The sequence below is a fragment of the Scyliorhinus canicula genome, chromosome 4 (assembly GCF_902713615.1).
Source record: "Scyliorhinus canicula chromosome 4, sScyCan1.1, whole genome shotgun sequence".
Classification (NCBI taxonomy): Eukaryota; Metazoa; Chordata; class Chondrichthyes; order Carcharhiniformes; family Scyliorhinidae; genus Scyliorhinus; species Scyliorhinus canicula.
In genome coordinates this window covers 51,975,115-51,996,245 of record NC_052149.1, presented here as the reverse complement: position 1 = coordinate 51,996,245, position 21,131 = coordinate 51,975,115, and the positions used below count along the sequence as shown (strand labels likewise).

The 21,131-nt window shown below is 42.3% G+C and overlaps 1 protein-coding gene across 1 annotated transcript in view; it reads right to left on the bottom strand.

Annotated features, from left to right (window-relative positions):
* Positions 1-21,131, bottom strand: part of orc1 (origin recognition complex, subunit 1) — a 28,750-nt gene that overhangs the window by 3,495 nt on the left and 4,124 nt on the right. Inside the window, exons 4-14 of the mRNA XM_038794245.1 lie at positions 20,228-20,675; positions 18,381-18,708; positions 12,941-13,042; positions 11,808-11,982; positions 11,044-11,159; positions 10,474-10,575; positions 8,178-8,349; positions 6,446-6,553; positions 3,619-3,768; positions 3,242-3,361; positions 2,888-3,057 (exon numbers count right to left, since the gene is read on the bottom strand). Of these exons, the coding sequence (XP_038650173.1) occupies positions 2,888-3,057; positions 3,242-3,361; positions 3,619-3,768; positions 6,446-6,553; positions 8,178-8,349; positions 10,474-10,575; positions 11,044-11,159; positions 11,808-11,982; positions 12,941-13,042; positions 18,381-18,708; positions 20,228-20,675 (1,991 nt within the window). The remainder of the gene's footprint in view (positions 1-2,887; positions 3,058-3,241; positions 3,362-3,618; positions 3,769-6,445; positions 6,554-8,177; positions 8,350-10,473; positions 10,576-11,043; positions 11,160-11,807; positions 11,983-12,940; positions 13,043-18,380; positions 18,709-20,227; positions 20,676-21,131) is intronic.

Here is a 21,131-nt window from a genome sequence, read left to right as displayed (position 1 = left end):
GGATAACGAGTGAACAAGACTTGGCATGATTTAGCACAGTGGGCTAAATAGCTGGCTTGCAATGCAGAACGATGCCAGCAGCGCGGGTTAAATTCCCGTACCGGCCTCCCCGAACAGGCCCCAGAATGTGGCGACTAGGGGCTTTTCACAGTAACTTCATTGAAGCCTACTTGTGACAATAAGTGATTATTATTATTATGAGCTAGATACGGGCAGCAACATTTTAACCTTACAGGTGAAAAGTAAAAGACCAGCCAAGAGAGCACTGAAAGTGCTAAGTCTGAAAATAACAAAAGCATGATTGAGGGCATCAGCAGCTGATGAGCACAGATGGACAATATTTCTTGTTGGCTGATTCAATTACATCCATTGAAATGTGTAATATTTTGCAAGTTTTAAGATTTCCTGTTGAGTCACATTTTCTTCCTGTCACAGTTGATGAATCAGGATGTTTCAGGGTATTCATATTTAAACTGTATGACATGTTTATTCACCATTATACTGTCCCTTTTAGCCCTTTGGAAGGCAGCATTTTACTGTGATGCTTTGCTCCACCCATTAAACCTTCTCTCCAAAAAATTCCTTTTACAATATTCTATTGGCTGTCTAGCATGTTTTTGAAATAGTCTCTTGCCCAACTATCAATTTCGCCATCAGTGCCTTCTCAGCAATTTTCACAATGCTCGTCTGCCCTGTTTCTGCTTCCTTCACCCCCACTTAGTTTAGTGTTGCTGTTGGTTTGCCATCTTGCTTCCGCAAACCCATTCTTGTGCTGGGGTATTTCCAGTCACAGGCTGCCCATCCATAGCATGAATGTTACTTGCCACAAACACCCAGCTAGAATATCATCCAGGTCATTTTCTACTTGGGTACAACTGCTTAATTGTCAGAGAAGTTACAAATCATACTGTGCAATATTCAGCAAACACTCCCACCTTATGATGGATGGAAGGTCACTGATGAAGCAGAAGATGGATAGGTCTAGGACACTACATGAGGAATTCCTGCAGCAATGCCCTGGGGCTTCCAACAACCACAACCATCTTCCATTGTACAGGTATGACTCCAGTCACTGGAAAGATTTGCCCAATTCCTAATGGCTTCTATTTACGAGGATACTTCATGCCACACTGTCAAATGATGCTTTAATATCAAGGGCAGTCACTCTCATCTTACTTCTGTATCTCCGCTCTTATCCCCATATTTGGAACAAGGCTACAAATTAGTTTTTCAGCCGACAAGGGGACAGTAAGGGGCCCACGGGGAAACATGAGACTGCGCCTGAGTGAGTCATAAAGAGTATGGAGTTGGGAATTTGGTGCACAGGACAAAAGAGGTGCTCCATCGTGTACCAACTCCTGGAGACTGATGAAAGAAAGGCGAGTTTTTCTTTCCTCATCTCCAAGCTAATAATAGTAATCTTTATTAGTGTCACAAGTAGGCTTACATTAACACTGCAATTAAGTTACTGTGAAAATCCCCTAGACGCCACACATGGCACTTGTTCGGATACACAGGAGGAAGAATTCAGAATGCCCAGTTCACCTAACAGCGCGTCTTTCAGGACTTGTGGGAGGAAACCGAAGCACTTGGAGGAAACCCACGCAGACATGGGGAAAACGTGCAGATTCCGCACAGACAGTGACCCATGCCGGGAATCGAACCCAGGTCCCTGGCGCGGTGAAGCAATAGTGCTCACGTGCCACCCAAAAATGTACTAAAAGCTAGGCAAATGTAAGATGCTATTACGTCAGACAAATATAAACCTATAAAAAATAAATATGTAACTCTTAAGTATCTAATATACGGGGCATCACGATGGCACAGTGGTTAGCACTACTTTCTCACGGCGCCGAGGTCCCAAGTTCGATCCCGGCTCTGGGTCGCTGCCCCAGACTTCTGCACATACTTCGCCACAACCCAAAGACGTGCAGGGTAGGTGGGCTGGCCACGCTAAATTGTCTCTCAATTGGAAAAAATTAATTGGGTACACTAAATTTATATTTTAAAAAAGTATCTGATTTACAGGAACAAGAGGAGCTGATCGGTGAGGAAATCCATTTTATTTTCTAGTCTCCAAATATGGTAAATAGTCATAGAATTGCAGAATCCCTAGAACAGAAAGAGGCCATTCGGCCCATCGTGTCTGCACCGACCTTCTGAAAGGGCACCCTATCTCGGCCCACTCCCCCATAAACCCACCTAACTGTTGAGCACCAAGTGATAATTTACCACGGTCAATCCACCTAATTTTAATTTAATTTTTTTAATCTGCACATCTTTGGACTGTGGGAAGAAACTAGAGCACTCTTGAGGAAACCCAGGCAGACACGGGGAGAAAGTGCAAACTTCACATTGTCACCCGAGACCAGAATTGAACCCACGTCCCTGGTGCTGTGAGGCAGCAGTGCTAGCCACTGTGCCACCCTATGTGCCTTGTTAGGCAATTGTAGAGGGAGGCTGAGAATCAACCACATTCCTGAGGGTCTGGAGTCACATGAAGGTCAGAGAAGGGATGGGAGATCTCTTTTGTTAGAATGAGTGAATCATGTGGATTTTTTCCAACCATCCAATAATTTCATGGTTAGGAAATGAAAAAATTAAAATCGCTTATTGTCACGAGTAGGCTTCAATGAAGTTACTGTGAAAAGCCCCTAGTCACCACATTCCGGCGCCTGTTCGGAGAGGCTGTTACGGGAATCGAACCGTGCTGCTAGCCTGCCTTGGTCTGCTTTCAGGGCCAGCGATTTAGCCCAATGTGCTAAACAGCCCCTCATGACTGAGACTACTATTTCCACTGGACGCAACGTGGGCAGCACCAAAGGAACATTACAAGTTCTATATAATGTGCAATCAAATAAAGTCAACACAGCATTTAATTATTTACCTTATAGCAGTAATGTACGGCGAGGAAAACATTTCATCAAGAGCCTGTACCACGTGAGGCATTCCTACAAGGTTGGATGCGGCTTGCTGAGCTGCTGAATATTCACATATTTCAGCAGCTCTCCTGCAAATATCAAGAGCACGCCTTGCATCACCAGACAGAGCTGCCACCTGCATGAATACAAAACAGTAGTCTGGCATTTGCATACGCAAGTGGTTGATATCCCATTGCTTTACTCAGATGAAAACAACACACACACACTGCTGGCCTGTTCCTCCTGATCAAAGTTATAAAAACTCACCATTTGCTTCAATTCCTTAAATTTTTAGATTTATTCAACTAGACATCACTTACCTTTCTACCCACTAGCTGAATAGCATCATCCTCAAAAGCCTTTAATCGGTTGAGTCTCGAGCAAATGATTCTTTGCAACTGCTTGTAGGTATACGGTTGGAAGGACATTCTGGTCAGTCCCTATTTTGAAAGAGATTAACATGTCCTATTATATCTACTAATCTTCTGACTTTTACAGCCGAGTTATAGAACAAAATAGGACAATGCCAACAAAGCAAAATAGGAGTTGTTGGAGTTTCATTTGTATTTCAAGAGGCAATTTGCACATTATTTTCAACTGAATTTCTCAAGTGAAATTTCACACCAAATGTCTTAATGGTTGCACTGACTATTAGAGAAAACATCTGTCAACTGTCTGTAGACTATGTTTTACTCACCAGCCTGCTTGCCACCCGGTTCATCATGATCCTCTCTGGCAAATCCATCGTGTTGGCTACTGCCAGAACCACCAATTTTGCCTGCTTTCGCGTGGGCCAATCAAATAGGTTATACATAACGTTCTGTTTCTGAGTCCACAAAAGATCAAGCTAAGAGGAACACACATTGAACACCAGAGTTAGCTTGTGCCATTCGATAGAAGTGAACTCTAAAAGGCTCGTTTAGTTTGCTTTTAATTGTTACTTTACAAGATCATTGAGTTATGTAAAATGATTTTTAAACCAAGAGGTTTATGCCATTGTGGGAGGATTTCTCTGCTTTCGACAAGAGGGTAAAACCTTGATGGTTTCCAAAGGATGATTTATCTCCCTTCTTGAAAATAGTTACAAATGGCACAATTCTGTAGTCGTTAGAGATTTACTTTTCCTGCTAAATCTGTAGGAGGGGCGAATTAAGTCTTGATGTGAGCAAATGTCCACCAACTTTGAAGACCTCAGCTGGAAGACCTTTGTTGCAGCTCTCCCACTGTCAGTGGCTCTCCCATGGATGCTATCATGGTACTGGTGGAGGGTTGGGGAAAAGAGAGGAGTAGAGAGCGAGGGAGCGAGAGAATCCGCTGCCACTGTGGATTCAATTGTTAGGGGTTGTTAGAAATGTTCTTTCCAATGTTTTTTAAAAATAAATTTAGAATACCCAATTCATTTTTTCCAATTAAGGGGCAATTTAGCGTGGCCAATCCACCAACCTTGCATATCTTTGGGTTGTGGGGGTGAAACCCACGCAAACATGGGGAGAATGTGCAAACTCCACACGGACAGTGACCCAGAGCCGGGATTGAACCTGGGACCTCGGTGCCGCGAGGCAGCAGGGCTAATCCACTGCGCCACCGTGCTGCCCTTCTTTCCAATGTTGAGGAGAGACGCACCATCCTGTGTGAGAAAGGGATTTTGACAATTTGACCTTGGTCTATGGATGACCCTGGTGGTTTTCTCTAAGAAACTAAGAGAAGGAATAGGCTATTCAGGACTGTGAGCCTGTCCCCCCATTTAACACAATCATGGCTGATCCTTGATCTCAAATGCCACATTCCTGCTTTCTCCCCATACCCCTGGGTGCCATTAAAGTCTAAAAATTATCTATTTCTTTAATACTTGGCCTCCATAGCTTTCGGTGTTTGAGAATTACACAGGCTCACTGCCCTATTGAGTGAAGAAATGTTTCCTCATCTCAGTCCTGAATGGTCTATCCCTTATCCAGAGATAGAGGGCTGGATTCTTCCACCCCGCCCGCAAGAATGCCACGAGTGACAGTTGGACGATGGAGAACTCCATTGACCTTGGACAGGATTTTCTGGTCGCTGAGCGGACACGGCCGGAGCGGATTCTCTCGCTCCCTCGCTCTCTACTCCTCTCTTTTCCCCAACCCCCCACCAGTACCATGATAGCATCCATGGGAGAGCCACTGACAGTGGGAGAGCTGCAACAAAGGTCTTCCAGCTGAGGTCTTCAAAGCTGGTGGACATTTGCTCACATCAAGACTTCATTTGCCCCTCCTACAGATTTGGCAGGAAACGTAAATCTCTAACGACTTCAGAATTGTGCCATTTGTAACTATTTTCATGTATTCTCATGTTGGTCAACATACTGTTGAATCTCGGCTTTCTCTTCGCACAGCTTCTCCTCAACTTTCGGATTTGTATTTTGGTATTGGCCTTTAGCAGTTGGAAAGCTGCCTTCTTGACTTGCAACTTTGGGTGTTCTGTTGGGTAATGAAGGCTAAGTTTTTTGTTCCCGGAGGTCACATATTTCAGCATTGTTTCATTGAACCAGTGCTAATGCTAAAGGTTGCTTGAACCCAGTGGTCTAGACACAGGAGTCTAGCACAGCTGTTGTTCCGAAATTGAATCGGATGCGGAGAATTTCCAGATTGGTCGAGCGGCACTTGGGTTTCCTTACTGCCAGCTTTAGGATTGAGATATTAATCATCATCTTTTTGGACGTTTGGACCGTGGGATATTTTGTGCAATGTTCATTACCAATTAAACAATTTGATGATGTGCCCAACTGGCATCAGTCCCCCACATGGGCAGAGTTATCCAGACATCGTTTAGACCTTTGATTCGAACAAGACATAATTCAGGAGGAGCCAGCTCTTTGATCTAGGATGTCTCCTTGTAGTTTTGAATTTGTTCTTCTGATGGAAATGTATTTGCTATAATAAGGCCATACTGAACACACTATCAGTAGGAATGAATGATTTTTCGTCGGCTTTAACCACACTATTTTTCCCCAATGGATCCAGTCCAGACGTCAAAGTCATGGTCAACCCTGGCATTAAAGTCCTTCATGAACCGCTGAAATCTATATAGTGTAGGTACACCCAATGTTATTCGGAAAGGAGATCTAGGATTTCGATCCAGTGACATTGAAGGCTCGGTGATATAGTTACAAATCAGGATGTTGTGTAGCTTGGAGGAGAACTCTATTTCCATGCATCTGCTGCCTTTGTCATTGTAGGCGGTTGGAGATCATGGGTTTCGAAGGAGACACTCTGGAACATGTTGAGCACTATGAAAGGCAGCCGCCTCTCTGTCAAAATGCTACCAACGAGGAGGTTCACTACTGGATCAGCTGCAGCAGTTCTGCTTCTACAAACTACAGCGCAAGTGTTTGACAACAAAGACCTCTGCAGGTCCTCGTATACAGAACAGTTGTCATCAACACTTATGTACTGCAGAAATACCTGGACTGTGCATCAGCACCACGAAAGAACACAAGCATTAAAAAATTCAGTCCAAAAGTGGAATACAAAATGCTCAATCCTCACCTCGTCCACTAACAGCACTGTGGTCTCCCTCTTTGGCGCTGGTGTACCGAACCGTTTTTCAAGCAATGCAGCAGCGTGGTGCGCTGTGGCTTTCTCACCGGTCAATAACTAGGAAGGAAAGTAGGTTAAAAAAATTGTTACCTTTCTGTATACAAAGTAAAGAATAACTTTCATTTACAATTTTTATTTTAATTCTCCCGAAATGAATAAAGCAGCTCAGTTACAATTGATTCCATTTTTGAAGTGCAATTATTGCCATTCCGAGTACAGGAAGATTCTGCTATACAATACATGACCAGTATTAATGGGCTTTGCTGATGCTGTTTGAAGGAAGAATGTTGGCCCGGGCAGCAACACACCTAAACTTTCTACATTGTAACATGGAATTTTTAACAAGCAGATGTCCTTTTGAATTAATATTTTATCTGACGGGCATGCAAACACCACAACACTGCCCCAGTGCTGAACTAGTGCGGGTATAGGCTGAAGTCTCCAGTACAGTCAAAATACATAACCATCAGACTCCGGTGGAAATCACCAACAACTGAGCCAAAGTGACTCCAAACTTTTCACGAAATGATGTGTTGGGCACCATATCCATAGGTTCTTTATACATTAAATTTAAAAATATTATTGAAAGTAGGTATAGAGTCAAATGGCACAAACAAAGCTCAAGCAGCTCAATATGTGGATAAGCGGCACACTGCAGCTAAAATAACTTTGCTAATTGAGTCGGGGGTTGTGATTTCAAGCCCCACTCCAAGAATGAAGGAAATAATTTCAGCTGAAACTTCTGTACAGTAGTGAGAGTGTTCTGTATTGTCAGAGGTACTGTGTTACAGACGTGTTGTTGCAGGATTCCTATATGTTCATATACTGTAGGGCAGAACAGACGGTGTCGAGGCGGGAGGTGTGATGGTAATATCCTCAAACTCCTGGTCAACAAATATCTCATATCAAAACAGTTGTCGAACGAATTGACAGTCCTGTGACTCTCTGTCTACATTTTCTAAAAGCAAGTAAAACGTTACAGTCTTCTGAATCAGGGCTCCATTCTGCAACCTTCCTGTCCAGAGGTAACACCAACTGGGGTTGTAAAGTATTACACCATAAGATATAGGAGGAGAATTACACCATTCGGCCTATTGTTTGGGATACCGAGGACAAGAAATATACTATACAAGTAAACTTTCCATTTTTGGGGGGCAGCAAATTTAAAACTTGTCAGAATCCCTACAATGCAGAAGGAGGCCATTTGGCCCTTTGCACCTACACTGACCCTCTGAAAGAACACCATACCTAGGCCCATTCCCCCACCTTATCCTTGTAAACCCCTAACCCCATCCAACCTGCACACATTTGGACACTTTGGTGAAATTGAGAAGAACACCTACTTGCACAGTCCAAAGATGTGCAGGTTATGTGGATCGGCCATTCTAAATTGCCACGTGTTCAACGGTATAGGGCGGGGAGTAGGGCTGAGTAGAGTGTTCTTTTGAAGGGTCGGTGCAGACTTGATGGGCTGAATTGCCTCCTTTTGCACTAAAGGGATTCAATGATCTTTGGACTGTGGGAGGCAACCGGAGCACCCAGATTAAACCCAGGCAGATACGGAGAGCTCTCCAAGGTTGGAATTGAACCCGGCTTCCTGACACTGTGAAGCAGCAGTGCTAAACACTCTTGCCACTGTGTTGACAATTGGTTACATTTGACCCTAAAATTAGATTTATACCTTTAATATCTGCACATAGCATTGATGAGGGTCTGTAAGCTTCATTCCATTGATTTCTATAAATTGGAAGGAGGGGAGGTTATCCTGTTTTGCTGCATGCTGTAAACACCGCATCACCTCATGCACTGTTGCTGTTTTCCCTGTCCCTGGCACCCCAGATATATACATACACCTGTGAAAAACAAAATTTGATTTTAGGGCAGAACTAAAACACTCAATGGCCCAGGTTTCTAATTCTGAGGTAAACAGTGAAATGGCAGCACTCAACACTGATCTCAAATAGAGCTGCCCTCAAAGATGTAGTGATCTGTGGCATGGATTTCCTTATTCCCAACATTACTTTGATTCTGTCTCAATTCAAGGGGATCGCCAGACATCCAGCAACAATGATGTCATTAAGATGGCTATACAACGACCCAAATCAATCACACTGAAGAATTTTCAAACAGCAAATGAAGTAGTAAAAAAAAAAACTTAGTTGTTCACTTTATGGAGGAATAAAGGGGATATACATAAAAAAAACTAAGGTAGAAGCTGAAAACTTAAATTCAAATTTAACATGCTCCAAACTAAATAATTAAGTTTCTCCAGGCCAGAGGGGCTGTTCAACAATAAATATGAACTTCATAAAAGTACGCGATTAAAAATCCAGTTAGACTTTTTAAATTCATTGCTCTCGAGAAGGTGGTGGTGAGCTGCAGACAGAGGTGTAGGTACACCCACAGTGCTGTTAGGGAGAGTTCCAGGATTTGAACCCAGCAGCAGTGAAGCAACGGCGATATATTTCCAAGTCAGGATGGTTAGTAACTTGGAGAACCTCCAGATAGATGGCAGCAGTCGTGGGTTGGGGAGGTGCTGCCTAAGGAATCTTAGTGAGTTCCTGCAGTGCATTTTTGTAGATGGTGCACACTACTGTCACTGTTGGTCTGTGGTGGACGGATTAAATATTTGTAGGGGTACCAATCAAGCAGACTGCTTTGTTCTGGATGGTGTCTCGTCACTCATCCAGGTAACTGGACAGAATTCCATCATACTCCTGACTTGTGCCGTGTAGATGGTGGGCAGGCTTTGGAGAGTCAGAAGAGTTATTCGCCGCAAGATTCCTTGCCTTTGACCTGCTCTTATAGCCACAGTATTGAACTGGCTAGTCCAGTTTAGTTTCTGGTCAATGGTAACCCCCAGGATGTTGATAGTGGGGTAATTCAGCAATGGTAATGCCACTGAATGTCAAGGGGCAATGGGTAGATCCACTCATGTTGGAAATAATCATTACCTGGCACTTGTGTGGCGCAAACGTTAAATGCCGTTTGTCAGCCCAAGCCTGAATATTGTCCAGGTTTTGTTGCACTTGGAGATGGACTACTTCAGTAACCAAGGAGTTGCAAATGGTGCTGAACATCGGGCAGACATCAGAGAACATCTTACTTCGGACCTTATGGTGGAATAATGATCTGAAGAGCATTGCACCTAGGACACTATCCTGAGGAGCTCCAGCAGTGATGTCCTGAAACAGAGATAATGATCTCCAACCACCACGACCATTTTCCTTTATTTGATATGATTCTAACTAGTGGAGGGTTTATTCCCGGATTCCCACTGACTCCAGGATTTCTGTAGCAGTAGCACAGATTTACTTCAAATTGCTCTCCCAGCAAGTAATGTTCCTCTGAGAAGAGACTTCATTCTACATTCTGTCAATCACTGGATTAGCAAAATCTTCAAAAATGTATTGCTAATAGGGTGGCACTGTGGCAGTGGTTAGCACCGCTGCCTCATGGCTCTGAGGACCGGGGTTCGACCCCGGCCTCGGGTCAATGCCGATGTGGGGTTTACACATTCTGCCAGTGTCTGACCCCACAACCCAAAGATGGGCAGGATAGGTGGATTGGTCGCGCTAAATTGCCCCTTAATTGAAAAGAAAAAGAATTGGGCACTTTAAATTTTAAAAAATGTATTGCTAATAAGTGTGCACTCTATTCACTAACACAGCACATCAAAATAAGAAGAAGGGCAGCACGGTGGCGCAGTGGTTAACATTGGGACTGTGGCGCCGAGGACCCAGGTTCGAATCCCCTCACTGTCCGTATGGAGTTTGCACATTCTCCCCGTGTCTGCCTGGGTTTCATCCCCACAACCCAAAAGGTATGGTTAGGTGGATTAGCCAGGCTAAATTGCCCCTTAATTGGAAAAAAATATATAACTGGGTACTCTAAATTTATTTAAAAAAAATCAAAACCACAAGAGGCTCAAAAAAAATAAATATTGAATGGTTTCAAAATGAGTAAATGTTTCGTACCCTCCAGTACCATCAATCACTTTACTCTCCACGTAGTTGTAGATATCCTGAAACTCTTGCTCTCTGCAAGGTAGAGACTCTGGTACTGCAGACACATGTAATCTTAAGGAAACAGAACAAGCAAGTCAAAAAAAGGCAGAGAGTCTGACAGATAATACAGCCACCATTTTCGGAAAGGGTCAGCAGAAGCCGAACGCAAGGGTCAGTAACTGACTAGATTTTTTTTCTTGCCCATGCCTGAACACCACATTATTGGATCATTTAAAATCAAACCAATCTTTCCTCCAGCTTAAAAATCAGTTACATGAAGACATTACATTTCATAATAACAAGCGCATTGTGCTAATCATTTAAGTCTATTATTAAAAAAGGTTGTTCTGTGGGTTTAACAATCTGTCACGATAAAATTATGAATGATTAGTTTGAATGTATTCCACATATATTTTTTCAAACGGGAGCTGGCAAAGTTATTTTTAAGATTCCCAGCTATTCAAAATTTACCACCTTCTATTTTTAATAGCGGACCTTATTTCCAAGGTAGTCTTCAGTAAATGTCCTTGTACTCCATACCTTGCTCTGGCCTCTTCCAACACACTGACAGGCTTTTTAGCCAGCTGGTTCCTCTGAGGAATACTTGGAGTAGGATTGCAGGGTGTCCTTGGCGTCCGAGGAGTTCTTGGCACAGGCTGAAGAGAATTTAAAAACATAAAAATAGCACTCCGGAGCAAAGACATCTACAGATATAATCGTGGGCAAATCTACTGCACAGCCACATGACTTGGCTACAGAGGTTAAAAACTGGTAAGCCTTTTATCTGTCAATTACTGCATTTAGCGTTTGAAAATAATACCACTTATCCCCAAATAATTTGGTGCAGAGGGAAATGTTTAAAATATAATCTTTTCTGAGCAATGCTGTGTTATTAAACTAATTGTGTTTGTTTTGTTTAAGTAGTATTTCCTTGAAACTATTCAATGCATATTAAACAGCAATTGAACAGGTTATAGATTAATTATTCAGAGAGGCACAAAATGAAAATGCAGAATATACAGCAAATAATCTGACCACTTGGGGTTAAAACTTGGTAAACTTGAGAAATTACCCAGCCTGCGAACTTTAGGTTTACTAATGATAGTAAATTCATTTCCACAGACACGATTACATGGGGTGTAGTCAGTTGGCTACTGTGTGTTAACTGTAGTTGACTGCAAAACCATTCGGGTTGGTCAAACTAAGTGGTTCACGCATTATTTGCAAATAATCCACCAAGACAAACTTGCTGTCTGGGCGTATCCAACATCAGCTCACATCAAGGGCTTTCACAATTAACATACCGTTTTGGATGGAGTCTTAACAAGCTTCTTTGCTGTGGCCTTTGGTGTTTTAGGGAAAACCTTTGCAGATTTCCTATCAAATGGTAAATCATCCTCTTGCTCCTCATTCTCACTGCTTAGTTCATTGTCTGGAAGGAATTCATCTTCACTAGACTCTTCACCACTCTGATCATCTCTTAATTAAAGTGAAGGCTTGTGATTAGAAATATTGTGTAGGAATCAATCAAGCTGCAACAATGTTTACAATATTAAGTGTGCTATAAGGTTAAAATTAAATAAGCACAAATGAATTAACTCTATAAATCAGTGTTCATCTACCTAATTAAAATCAAATTAAGTTATGATAAAGTGCACCCCTTAGGTGCTAACTGGGAAAATGATGATAAATGAAGATATACAGACTATATTTAAATCATGATCTGTGCTGAATTAATAAACAGACACCAGCACTCAACAGCTAGCCTTAAAGAATGGGCATATAGCACCAGAGGGCTATGGTAAATCATAGAATCATGGGTTTCATCAATGCCTGCAGGAGAGTTAGACAATTAGAACACAGAAAAAAAAAATACTATAAATAGAATTTGGCTACTGCAGAAATTGATCCAGAAACACTGGTGATGCAATATTAGAATTGAGAGCGAAATGTTAAATGTTTAAAATCAAGACTTTGTTCTCTGTATTCTTTGAAAGCAAAAATATATTATACCTAAAATGCAGAAAGTTTTAGGTTGAAAGCATTAACTCTACATGCAACAAACTCCTCTCACCACACATATCAACTTCCCCCCCCCATTTCCACTTATCTGTGCCATTCCACATTATGGACCTTCCTCACTCAAAACCGATCACTAGTATAGTCTCTTAAATCATAATGGAAGCCTATCATTACATCCAAAGTTCAGGCATTTTCAATCACAAGAAACAGTTGGTTTTAATGTTATTATGTTCTATGTACTGGGATAATTCAAGGAGTGTCAAATCCCAATCTACTGCAAGCAAAGAAATCTTGAAAATTTACTTAACTGAAATATAAAAACTACAAGTTTCAGCAATTTTGTAGAAAATAAGGCCAGTGATTCTTTGCTTTGAAGGAGAAACAAAACCAACCTTTATAACTTTAAGAGCCTTACTTTAGATACTGTTTCAGAACGGCTGAACAGCACTGTGCAGACTTCCGACAAGACCTTGGAGTACCACTAATATTTTCCATTTTACTTTCCATTTTCTTTGACCTAAAAATTGTGAAGAGCCAAATTTAAAACCGTTTTATGTTCATATACAAAACATATGAGATCTATTAAAAGAGTGGCATAGATTTTGTACCAAGAAGTAGCATCACTGGGCTAAATCGCTGGCTTTTAAAGCAGATCAAGCAGGCCAGCAGCATGGTTCGATTCCCATACCAGCCTCCCCGGACAGACGCCGGAATGTGGCAACTAGGGGCTTTTCACAGTAACTTCATTGAAGCCTACTCGTGACAATAAGCGATTTTCATTTTTCATAACATTCACTTTACTCAAAGCTGTAACTTAAATTTAATACTGAAACTCCACACCTTTGAACACACATAGTGAGAGGTAATATTTCTTCCGAGTCCTGACCAGAAAGTACTTTAAAAAAAAAAATAAACCATTGTATATATTGGAACTTGCTGTCACGTGAAATAACTAAGGAGAATGGCATAAAATACATCGAGGAATGTTAAAGTACCAAGAAAGAAAGGAAGGAATAGAAGGGCACACACATCAGATTTGAAGTAGAAGGGTGGGAGGAGGCTCATGTGCAGCATCAACACTGGCACAGGCCTCGTTTCTGTGCTGTTGTCTACACTGGATATGCATCAAGTTAACATAAATTTTAATTCCACTGCACTAGTATCAGGATTGCATCAATGCTCCCAAGTTTTATGGCATAACTGTGCTTGTACTCAAAGGAATGTAGGTTGGGGCTTGGTTGGAATAACTTCCCTTCACAGTCAAGAGGATATCCAAGAATACCTGGTATTTCTCAGGCTACTGGGAGAATCCTAATCCTAACACACGGCATCATCTTTCATAAATTTTAACCAGGTGGTTGTGTGGTTAGACAGAGAGCTGACTACTACTAGTCGTAAGAAACGTACTAGACAGCTTGTCCCGGAAGGCCTCCTTTCTCCAGTGGGTAGAAGTGGGGCCTCCCAGAATGTTAATCAGAAAGGTTTGGTGCCGCACATGACTTCTGGCATGCCAGCAGTTCATCATTCATAAAAGATTATACACGATATGTGAATTTTGATTCATTCTCAAGTTGGCAAAGTGGAGGTTTCTGACGGTAGTTTGTGCTTCATCTGAAAATAGTGTCACAATGCGAGTTGAAAGTTAGCAGCTAATCCAGAGAACATAATGTGGCCCTTCATGAAGAGCAAGCCTAGCCTAATGATCCCTAGCTCATGCCAGGCTATTAACCCACTGAGGCAAGGTACTTCAAGCTGATCTTTATGCCCAAAAATTAGAAAGGCAAATGGGAGGCTGTTAATACACCAGCTCATTGCACTCATTAAATAGGTCTAACAAAACATTCCTTCAGGATAATGCAGAATGCAGTGAATGTACAATAAAAGAAGAAAAAAAAAATACAACTTTGCAGCTCACTCTTAATTTTTAAAAACCTACCCTGAGCTAGTTTTAGAATAATTTTGGGGATTCGGCTCTAACCTTTCACTTGCTGGTACGCTGCAATTACATCAGATTTTACAATCCTTTTGGCCTATCATGTCTGTGGCAGCTGAAAAATAGCTTTCCTGCTTTGGTCTGTAGCCGGGTAGCTTACGACACCTCACATACTTTGAAAATGTCATGAGGGTTTCTGCCTCTCCCACCCTTTCAGGCAGTGAATACCAGATCCCCACCACCCTTTGGAGGTATCCGTATCTCATCTCTAATTCCTCTACCAATTACCTGAAATCTATGCTCCATGCTTATTGCCCTCCTTGCTATGGGAAATATAAAAGTGTCCCAATTCAGGCTATCTAGGCCCTTCAATTAACAAAAATGTTTTAGGGCACCAGTTAAGGGACAATTAAGTGTGGCCAATCCACCTAGCCTGCACATTTTCGGCTTGTGCGGGGGGAAGAGAGCGAGAGCGAGAGAGGCAGACAAGGGGAAAATGTGCAAACTCCACACAGAGACTGACCCAGAGCTGGGATTGAACCTGGGTCCTCGGCACCGTGAGGCAGCAATGCTAACCACTGCGCCACCTTGCCACCCTATCTAGGCCCCTCAAAATGTCATACACCTCAAGTAAATCTTCTCTCATCCTCCTCCGTTCCAAAGAAATCAAACCCAGTATATCCCATCTTTCTTCATCATTAAAATTCTCCAATTCAGGCACCATCCCTGTTAAGTGCCCACGCTATCCACAGTGACAAAAACCCTCTGCAATATTCTAACTTTAGCCTGATCAGTGTTTTCTGCCATTCCAACACTCCTTGCACTTCTATCAATGGCTTGGTCAATGAAGGAATATTCAGTGCTATCACAAAACCAGAAAATACTTAGCAAGTCTGACAGCCATGTGTGGAAAGAGAGAGTTAATATCGAGTCAAATTAGATTCTCCTTCAGAAAGTATACAGTGCATTGACTTAACCTCTGTACGCACACGCCCAGCACCATTTAGGTATCTGTGGATGTGCACTACCACCATACTCCGTATCCTAGCCATGCGTTTTATGTAGTCTACATAGTTTAGTCTCACATGGCAGTCTGGCCAGAAAAGTAAAAGCCCGGTGATCAAGGGAAAGTGACTATTTATTTATATATATTTTTAATAAATTTAGAGTACCCAATTATTTTTTTTCCAATTAAGGTGCAATTTAGCGTGGCCAATCCACCTACCCTGCACAGCTTTGGGTTGTGGGGGTGTGACCCACGCAGACACAGGGAGAATGTGCAAACTCCACACAGCCAGTGACCCAGGGCCGGGATTGAACCCGGATCCACGGCGGCGTGCTAAACACTGTGCCACCGTGCTGCCCCGGAAAGTGATCATTTAGGCGCAAAATTGGCGCAGCTGCAAAAAGTAAAGGGTGATGGTAGACAGCTGTTTTTGTGCCAAGAAAGTGGTTTCCAGAGGGGCTTCTCTGATCTCCATACTAGGATCTGTATCTGTTCAGTATTCCCAAGCTTCATTTGTCCTCAGGTGCTTTTATCTCACACTTCCACTTTTCTGCCACCAAATAGAATCATAGAATTTACAGTGCAGAAGGAGGCCACTCGGCTCATCAATTCTGCACTGGCCCTTGTAAAGAGCACCCTACTTAAGCCTATACCTCCACCCTATCCCCGTAACCCCACCTATCCTTTTTGGACACTAAGGCAATTTTAACATGGCCAAGCCACCTAACCTGCACATCTTTGGACTGTGGGAGGAAACCGGAGCACCCGGAGGAAACCCACGCAGACACGGGGAGAACATGCAGACTCCACACAGACAGTGACCCAAGCTGGTAATCGAACCTGGGATCCTGGAGCTGTGAAGCAACAGTGCTAACCACTATGCTACCATGCCACCCTAGATCTTTAATATCTTCCTTAAGGTTTTCTTCCTCATTGTCAACCACATGGCCAATTTTTGTATCACCTCCAAACTTATTTATCATGCCCCCAACATTTAAGTCCAAATCAGTAACATATACCGCAAGAGGAGGAACATCGAGGAGCCCCAACGGAAACAGCTTTTTAGTCACAAAAATCACCCATTTCTTTCTGCATCTGAACTAGATTTGCATCCAAATTGCCACTTTCCTTGATTTCACATTTCTGGCCACTCTGCCATGTGGGATCTTGTCAAAGGCCTTGCTAAAACACATGTAGACTACGTATAGCACTCCTTTGATCAATCCTCCTGCTTACCTCCTAAAATTCTGCAAAAGGTGCTGAAACCTCCCAACAGAAAAAAAAGCATTTAAAGCCATCAGAGATCACCAAACTTACTACATGATTCTGTACTAATCGTAGCTAAACACATCAAACATTTGTCAGTAGATTGTGTTTAGAAAGTTACAAATTATTAGTATCACAGGACATGAGCAGACTACAGAGCTGTGGCCTCAATTCCAAAGTTGGGGTGGCACAACTACAACCGACGCTTCAAAGAAACATCGAATGGTTAATGGTCCCAACTGTTCAAGAGAGACTACAGCTATGTGAATGGTGAGAACCACTTGAGGATACGCCAGTGAGTGGGAAGAAAACTGTAGCAGACTTATTTCCAAAAAGTTTAAGATCAGTATTGATATTTACATAAACCCACCCAATGCAAGCTCCATGGTGTCATTTTACACTGCAACATATGGAATGGGCCAAAAACAGAAAATACTGGACCATCTCAGCCGATCTGACAGTGTCTGTGGAGAGAAAGGAGCTAATTTTTTGAGTCTGGCTGACTATTTGCCAATGCTAGAGAGAACTGGAAATAGGATCAGATTTATACTGGAAGCCTGTAATATGCTTATTTGGAAGATGAGATGCTGTTCCTCCAGTTTGCGCTGGGCTTCACTGGAACCGGCAACGGGCAATGTGTTTCTGGAGAACAGGCTCCTCTGAACTGAGGACGTGTTGACCACAGTAAACTCGTAGATCTCCTGAAGTGTTTCATAAAGTTAATTTTATGAAACACTTCAAAACATCGGATTTCTCGGCAGTAGTAAAAACAGATCACGGACGGGTAACCAGTGCAACAGGATATGAAAGATACTAGCTGCAGTATTGCAGTTAGCACTGTTGCTTCACAGCACCAGGGTCCCAGGTTGGATTTCCGCTTGGGTCACTCTCTGTGTGGAGTCTGCACAGTCTCCCGTGTCTGCATGGGTTTTCTCTGGGTGCTCCAGTTTCCTCCGACAAGTCCCGAAAGACGTGCTGTTAGGTGAATTGGGCATTCTGAATTCTCCCTCTGTGTACCTGAACAGGCCCTGGAGTGTGGCGACTAGGGGCTTTTCACAGTAACTTCATTGCAGTGTTAATGTAAGTCTACTTGTGTCAATTGCAGTATTAATGGAAGCCTTCTTGTGACAATAAAGATTATTATATACCTACCAAAAGAGTGAAATTTGTTTTCTCCCACTGAATTTGTAAGACAAAACACAGACCCACACATTCCCTTTCTTCCACCTTTCTAAAAGATACACCGAGTTGTCTAGTGTATCTGATCATTCATTTCATGGTCATTAAGTGATCCCATTTACCCATTTCAGAGACTGAAACACACTACTTTGAAAATAGTGTTATGTCACTGTGTCCTACCTCTGCATCCTGCCCAGCTTTCTACCCGCCTCACAGCACAAAATTGAACCTAGTTTCCCTGCCCCTACTTGCTCAAACATCTCTAACTTTCTCCCAGCTACAGTCAAACATCACTGACCTGAAATGTTACCTATTCTTCACGGACGCTGCCCGACTTGCTGAGCATTTCCTTGCAAAAATAACCTATATGTTTCTTTAGCTGCTACACTGATGCAAACCATTATTTGCCATCAATCTATTCAAGAAATAAACAATTGGGCATTGGGAAGGTAAAAATATTGTGTAACTTACTTGGGAAAATCAATTATTTTGACATTCCTTCTGGATTGGCTCATAGAGTCTTGCTGCTTAATCTTGGAATCAATAGGCATCAAATTAAAAGTGGCAACTTGGTTGTTCAACTTGCCTCTTGTCATTTTAAGGGGTGAGATGGCCTTATTTTGAAACTTCTTACAGGGCAAAAGAGCATCATCTGAAATACTATTAAAAGCTTCTTTGCGTTTTATAGCTCCAGGTTCCACCACCTGACAAAGTTTCCTAGCCAAAACATCATCATCGTCATCATCTAAGAGTTCTGACAGAACATTCCTCAGCTTACGTCCGGGAGTTTTGCTGAAATCTGTAATTTAAAAAAAATAAATTTAAATCAGTTTAGAGTTATGAACATAAGGATACAACACAAATGACCTCGCCACACCAAGAAAACAGAATATTGTGTGCAACACTGTCATGTCAATTCAAAAGCTCCAATGAAAGTGTAAAAGAGTTCTATACCAAGAATCTGGGGGAGGGGGGCTAATTTGCTCGGATAGCCCACTCCAACAGGCAAGTGGCCTTTGCAGATTCCGCAAAAATTTGAGATGCGGGCAGCATGGTGGCACAGTGGTTAGCATTGCTGCCTACGGTGGTGAGGACCCGGGTTCAAATCCAGGCCCTGGGTCACTGTCCGTGTGAAGTTTGCACATTCTCCCCGTGTCTGCGTGGGTTTAGCCCCTACAACCCAAAGATGTGTAGGTTAGGTGGATTGGCCACACTAAATTGTCCCTTAATTGTAAAAAATAATTGGGCACTCAATTTATTTAACCTCTGTCTTGCAACACCTCACAAGCATTCCAAAGTGTCCCTTCAGAGATTACACAAAGACAGCTCAGAAAGCCCACCAGTGCCCCAAAATTCTAGTTTTCTTCAAGCTGTGTTGGGGCTACCTTAAAGAATCAATATACAAGTTACATTCGGCAAGATCATAAAGCATAGGAGCAGAGGCCCATCGAGTCTGCTCCACCATTCAATGAGATCATGACCGATCTGATGGGATTATCCTCCATTCCACTTTCCCGCTTTATCCCCATTACCCTTGATTCTGTAACGGACTTAAAAATCCTAGCCTTGAATACATTTAGCATTCCAGTCTCAGCAATTCTCCGCGGTAAAGAATTTCACAGATTCACTAACTACCTTCAAAATAAATTCCTCATCGCTGTCCTAAATGGGCAACCCCTTAATCTGAGATTATGCCCTTTATCCTAGACTATTCCAGAAGGGGAAACAACCTCTCAGCATCTATCCTGTCAAGCCCCCAGAGAATCATATAGGTCTTCATATGGTCAACTCTCATTATTCTAAACTCCAGTGAGTATAGGGCCAACCTACTTAATCTCTCCTCATAAGTAAATTCCTCCACACCCAAGATCAACCTAATGAACCTTCTCTGGGTTGCCTCCAATACCAGTATATCTTTCCTTGGATAAGGGAACCAAAACTGTTCATAGTATTCCAGGAGCAATCTAACTAGTGCCTTGTATAGTTTTCACAAGACTTGGCTATCATCCAACAGATTTGCAATGGCAGGATTGGATCCGTGATCAGGGTCTTCTGGCTATGTCCAAGATAGTAGCCAGATGCCTCCAATACCATGATCCCTTAGACAATGAAGTCTCATCTGTTTTAATTACTACAGCTGCTCTAAGCCTGTTAATTTTACGGGTGGAAAATCACCACTCCCTCCAAAGTAATTATCAGAGACCTGCCGTCTTAGATTTCCATTCTACCTCTTTGCATCTCCCCCAGGAGTAGGTGCTTGGCACAAAGGACACACAAAAAAAAATCAGTCACAAATACCAAGCCACACTCTTTCTTACCACAAAGCGGAAGCTTCCTCCGAACTTTGGATTTGTCGCTTTCCATGTTTGGGATTTGTGTAATCCTCTTACCATTGGAATTTTTTTGATCAGAATAGTTAGATTTCTCTTCAGTAATCATCTTGACGATGCCATTTTTGCACTTGTGGTTAATAACTTTTCCGCCTAATGTTCCATCCCCATTGGCTTCACTGTGAAACTCAGACTCACAGTCATTCCCAATAGTATTCTGCTTTGAAAAATAATTTGCATCAGACGCCTTCTGTACACTTATGGGCAAGGACTCCAACTTTTTACGATGACTGTCTTTTTTGGTTTTCTTGTCAGAGAATGTGTTTTTAGGCAAGATGTTAAAATTCTTTCCATTCCAGTTTAATTTAACGAACATAACATCACCATCATCAGGTTCAACGGGAGGAAATGGTTCATTGGGACCAATCTGGAACACCTAAAATAAGAAGTTTAGATCTTATCAAAAAGTTCAGAATTCATGTAAACCAATGTTTTCTTTGCTGTTTATCAAAAGTTAGCATCAACTGTTAACTGCAAAGGGCAGCACGGTGGAGCAGTGGATAGCACTGCTGCCTCACGGCACCGAGGTCCCAGGTTCGATCCTGGCTCTGGGTCACTGTCTGTGTGGAGTTTGCACATTCTCCCCGTGTTTGCGTGGGTTTCACCCCCACAACCCAAAGATGTGCAGGGTAGGTGGATTGGCCACGCTGAATTGCCCCTAAATTGGAAAAAATGAATTGGACACTCTAAATCTATTTACTTTTTTAAAAAACTGTTACCTGCAGCAAAATCAGAATGTCTTTAACCGTAGCACAAAAAGTTAAGATATTATAGGCTTGCATTCAGACTGGATATTCTATTCAATGAATTAGTTTTAAAATGTGGATTCATA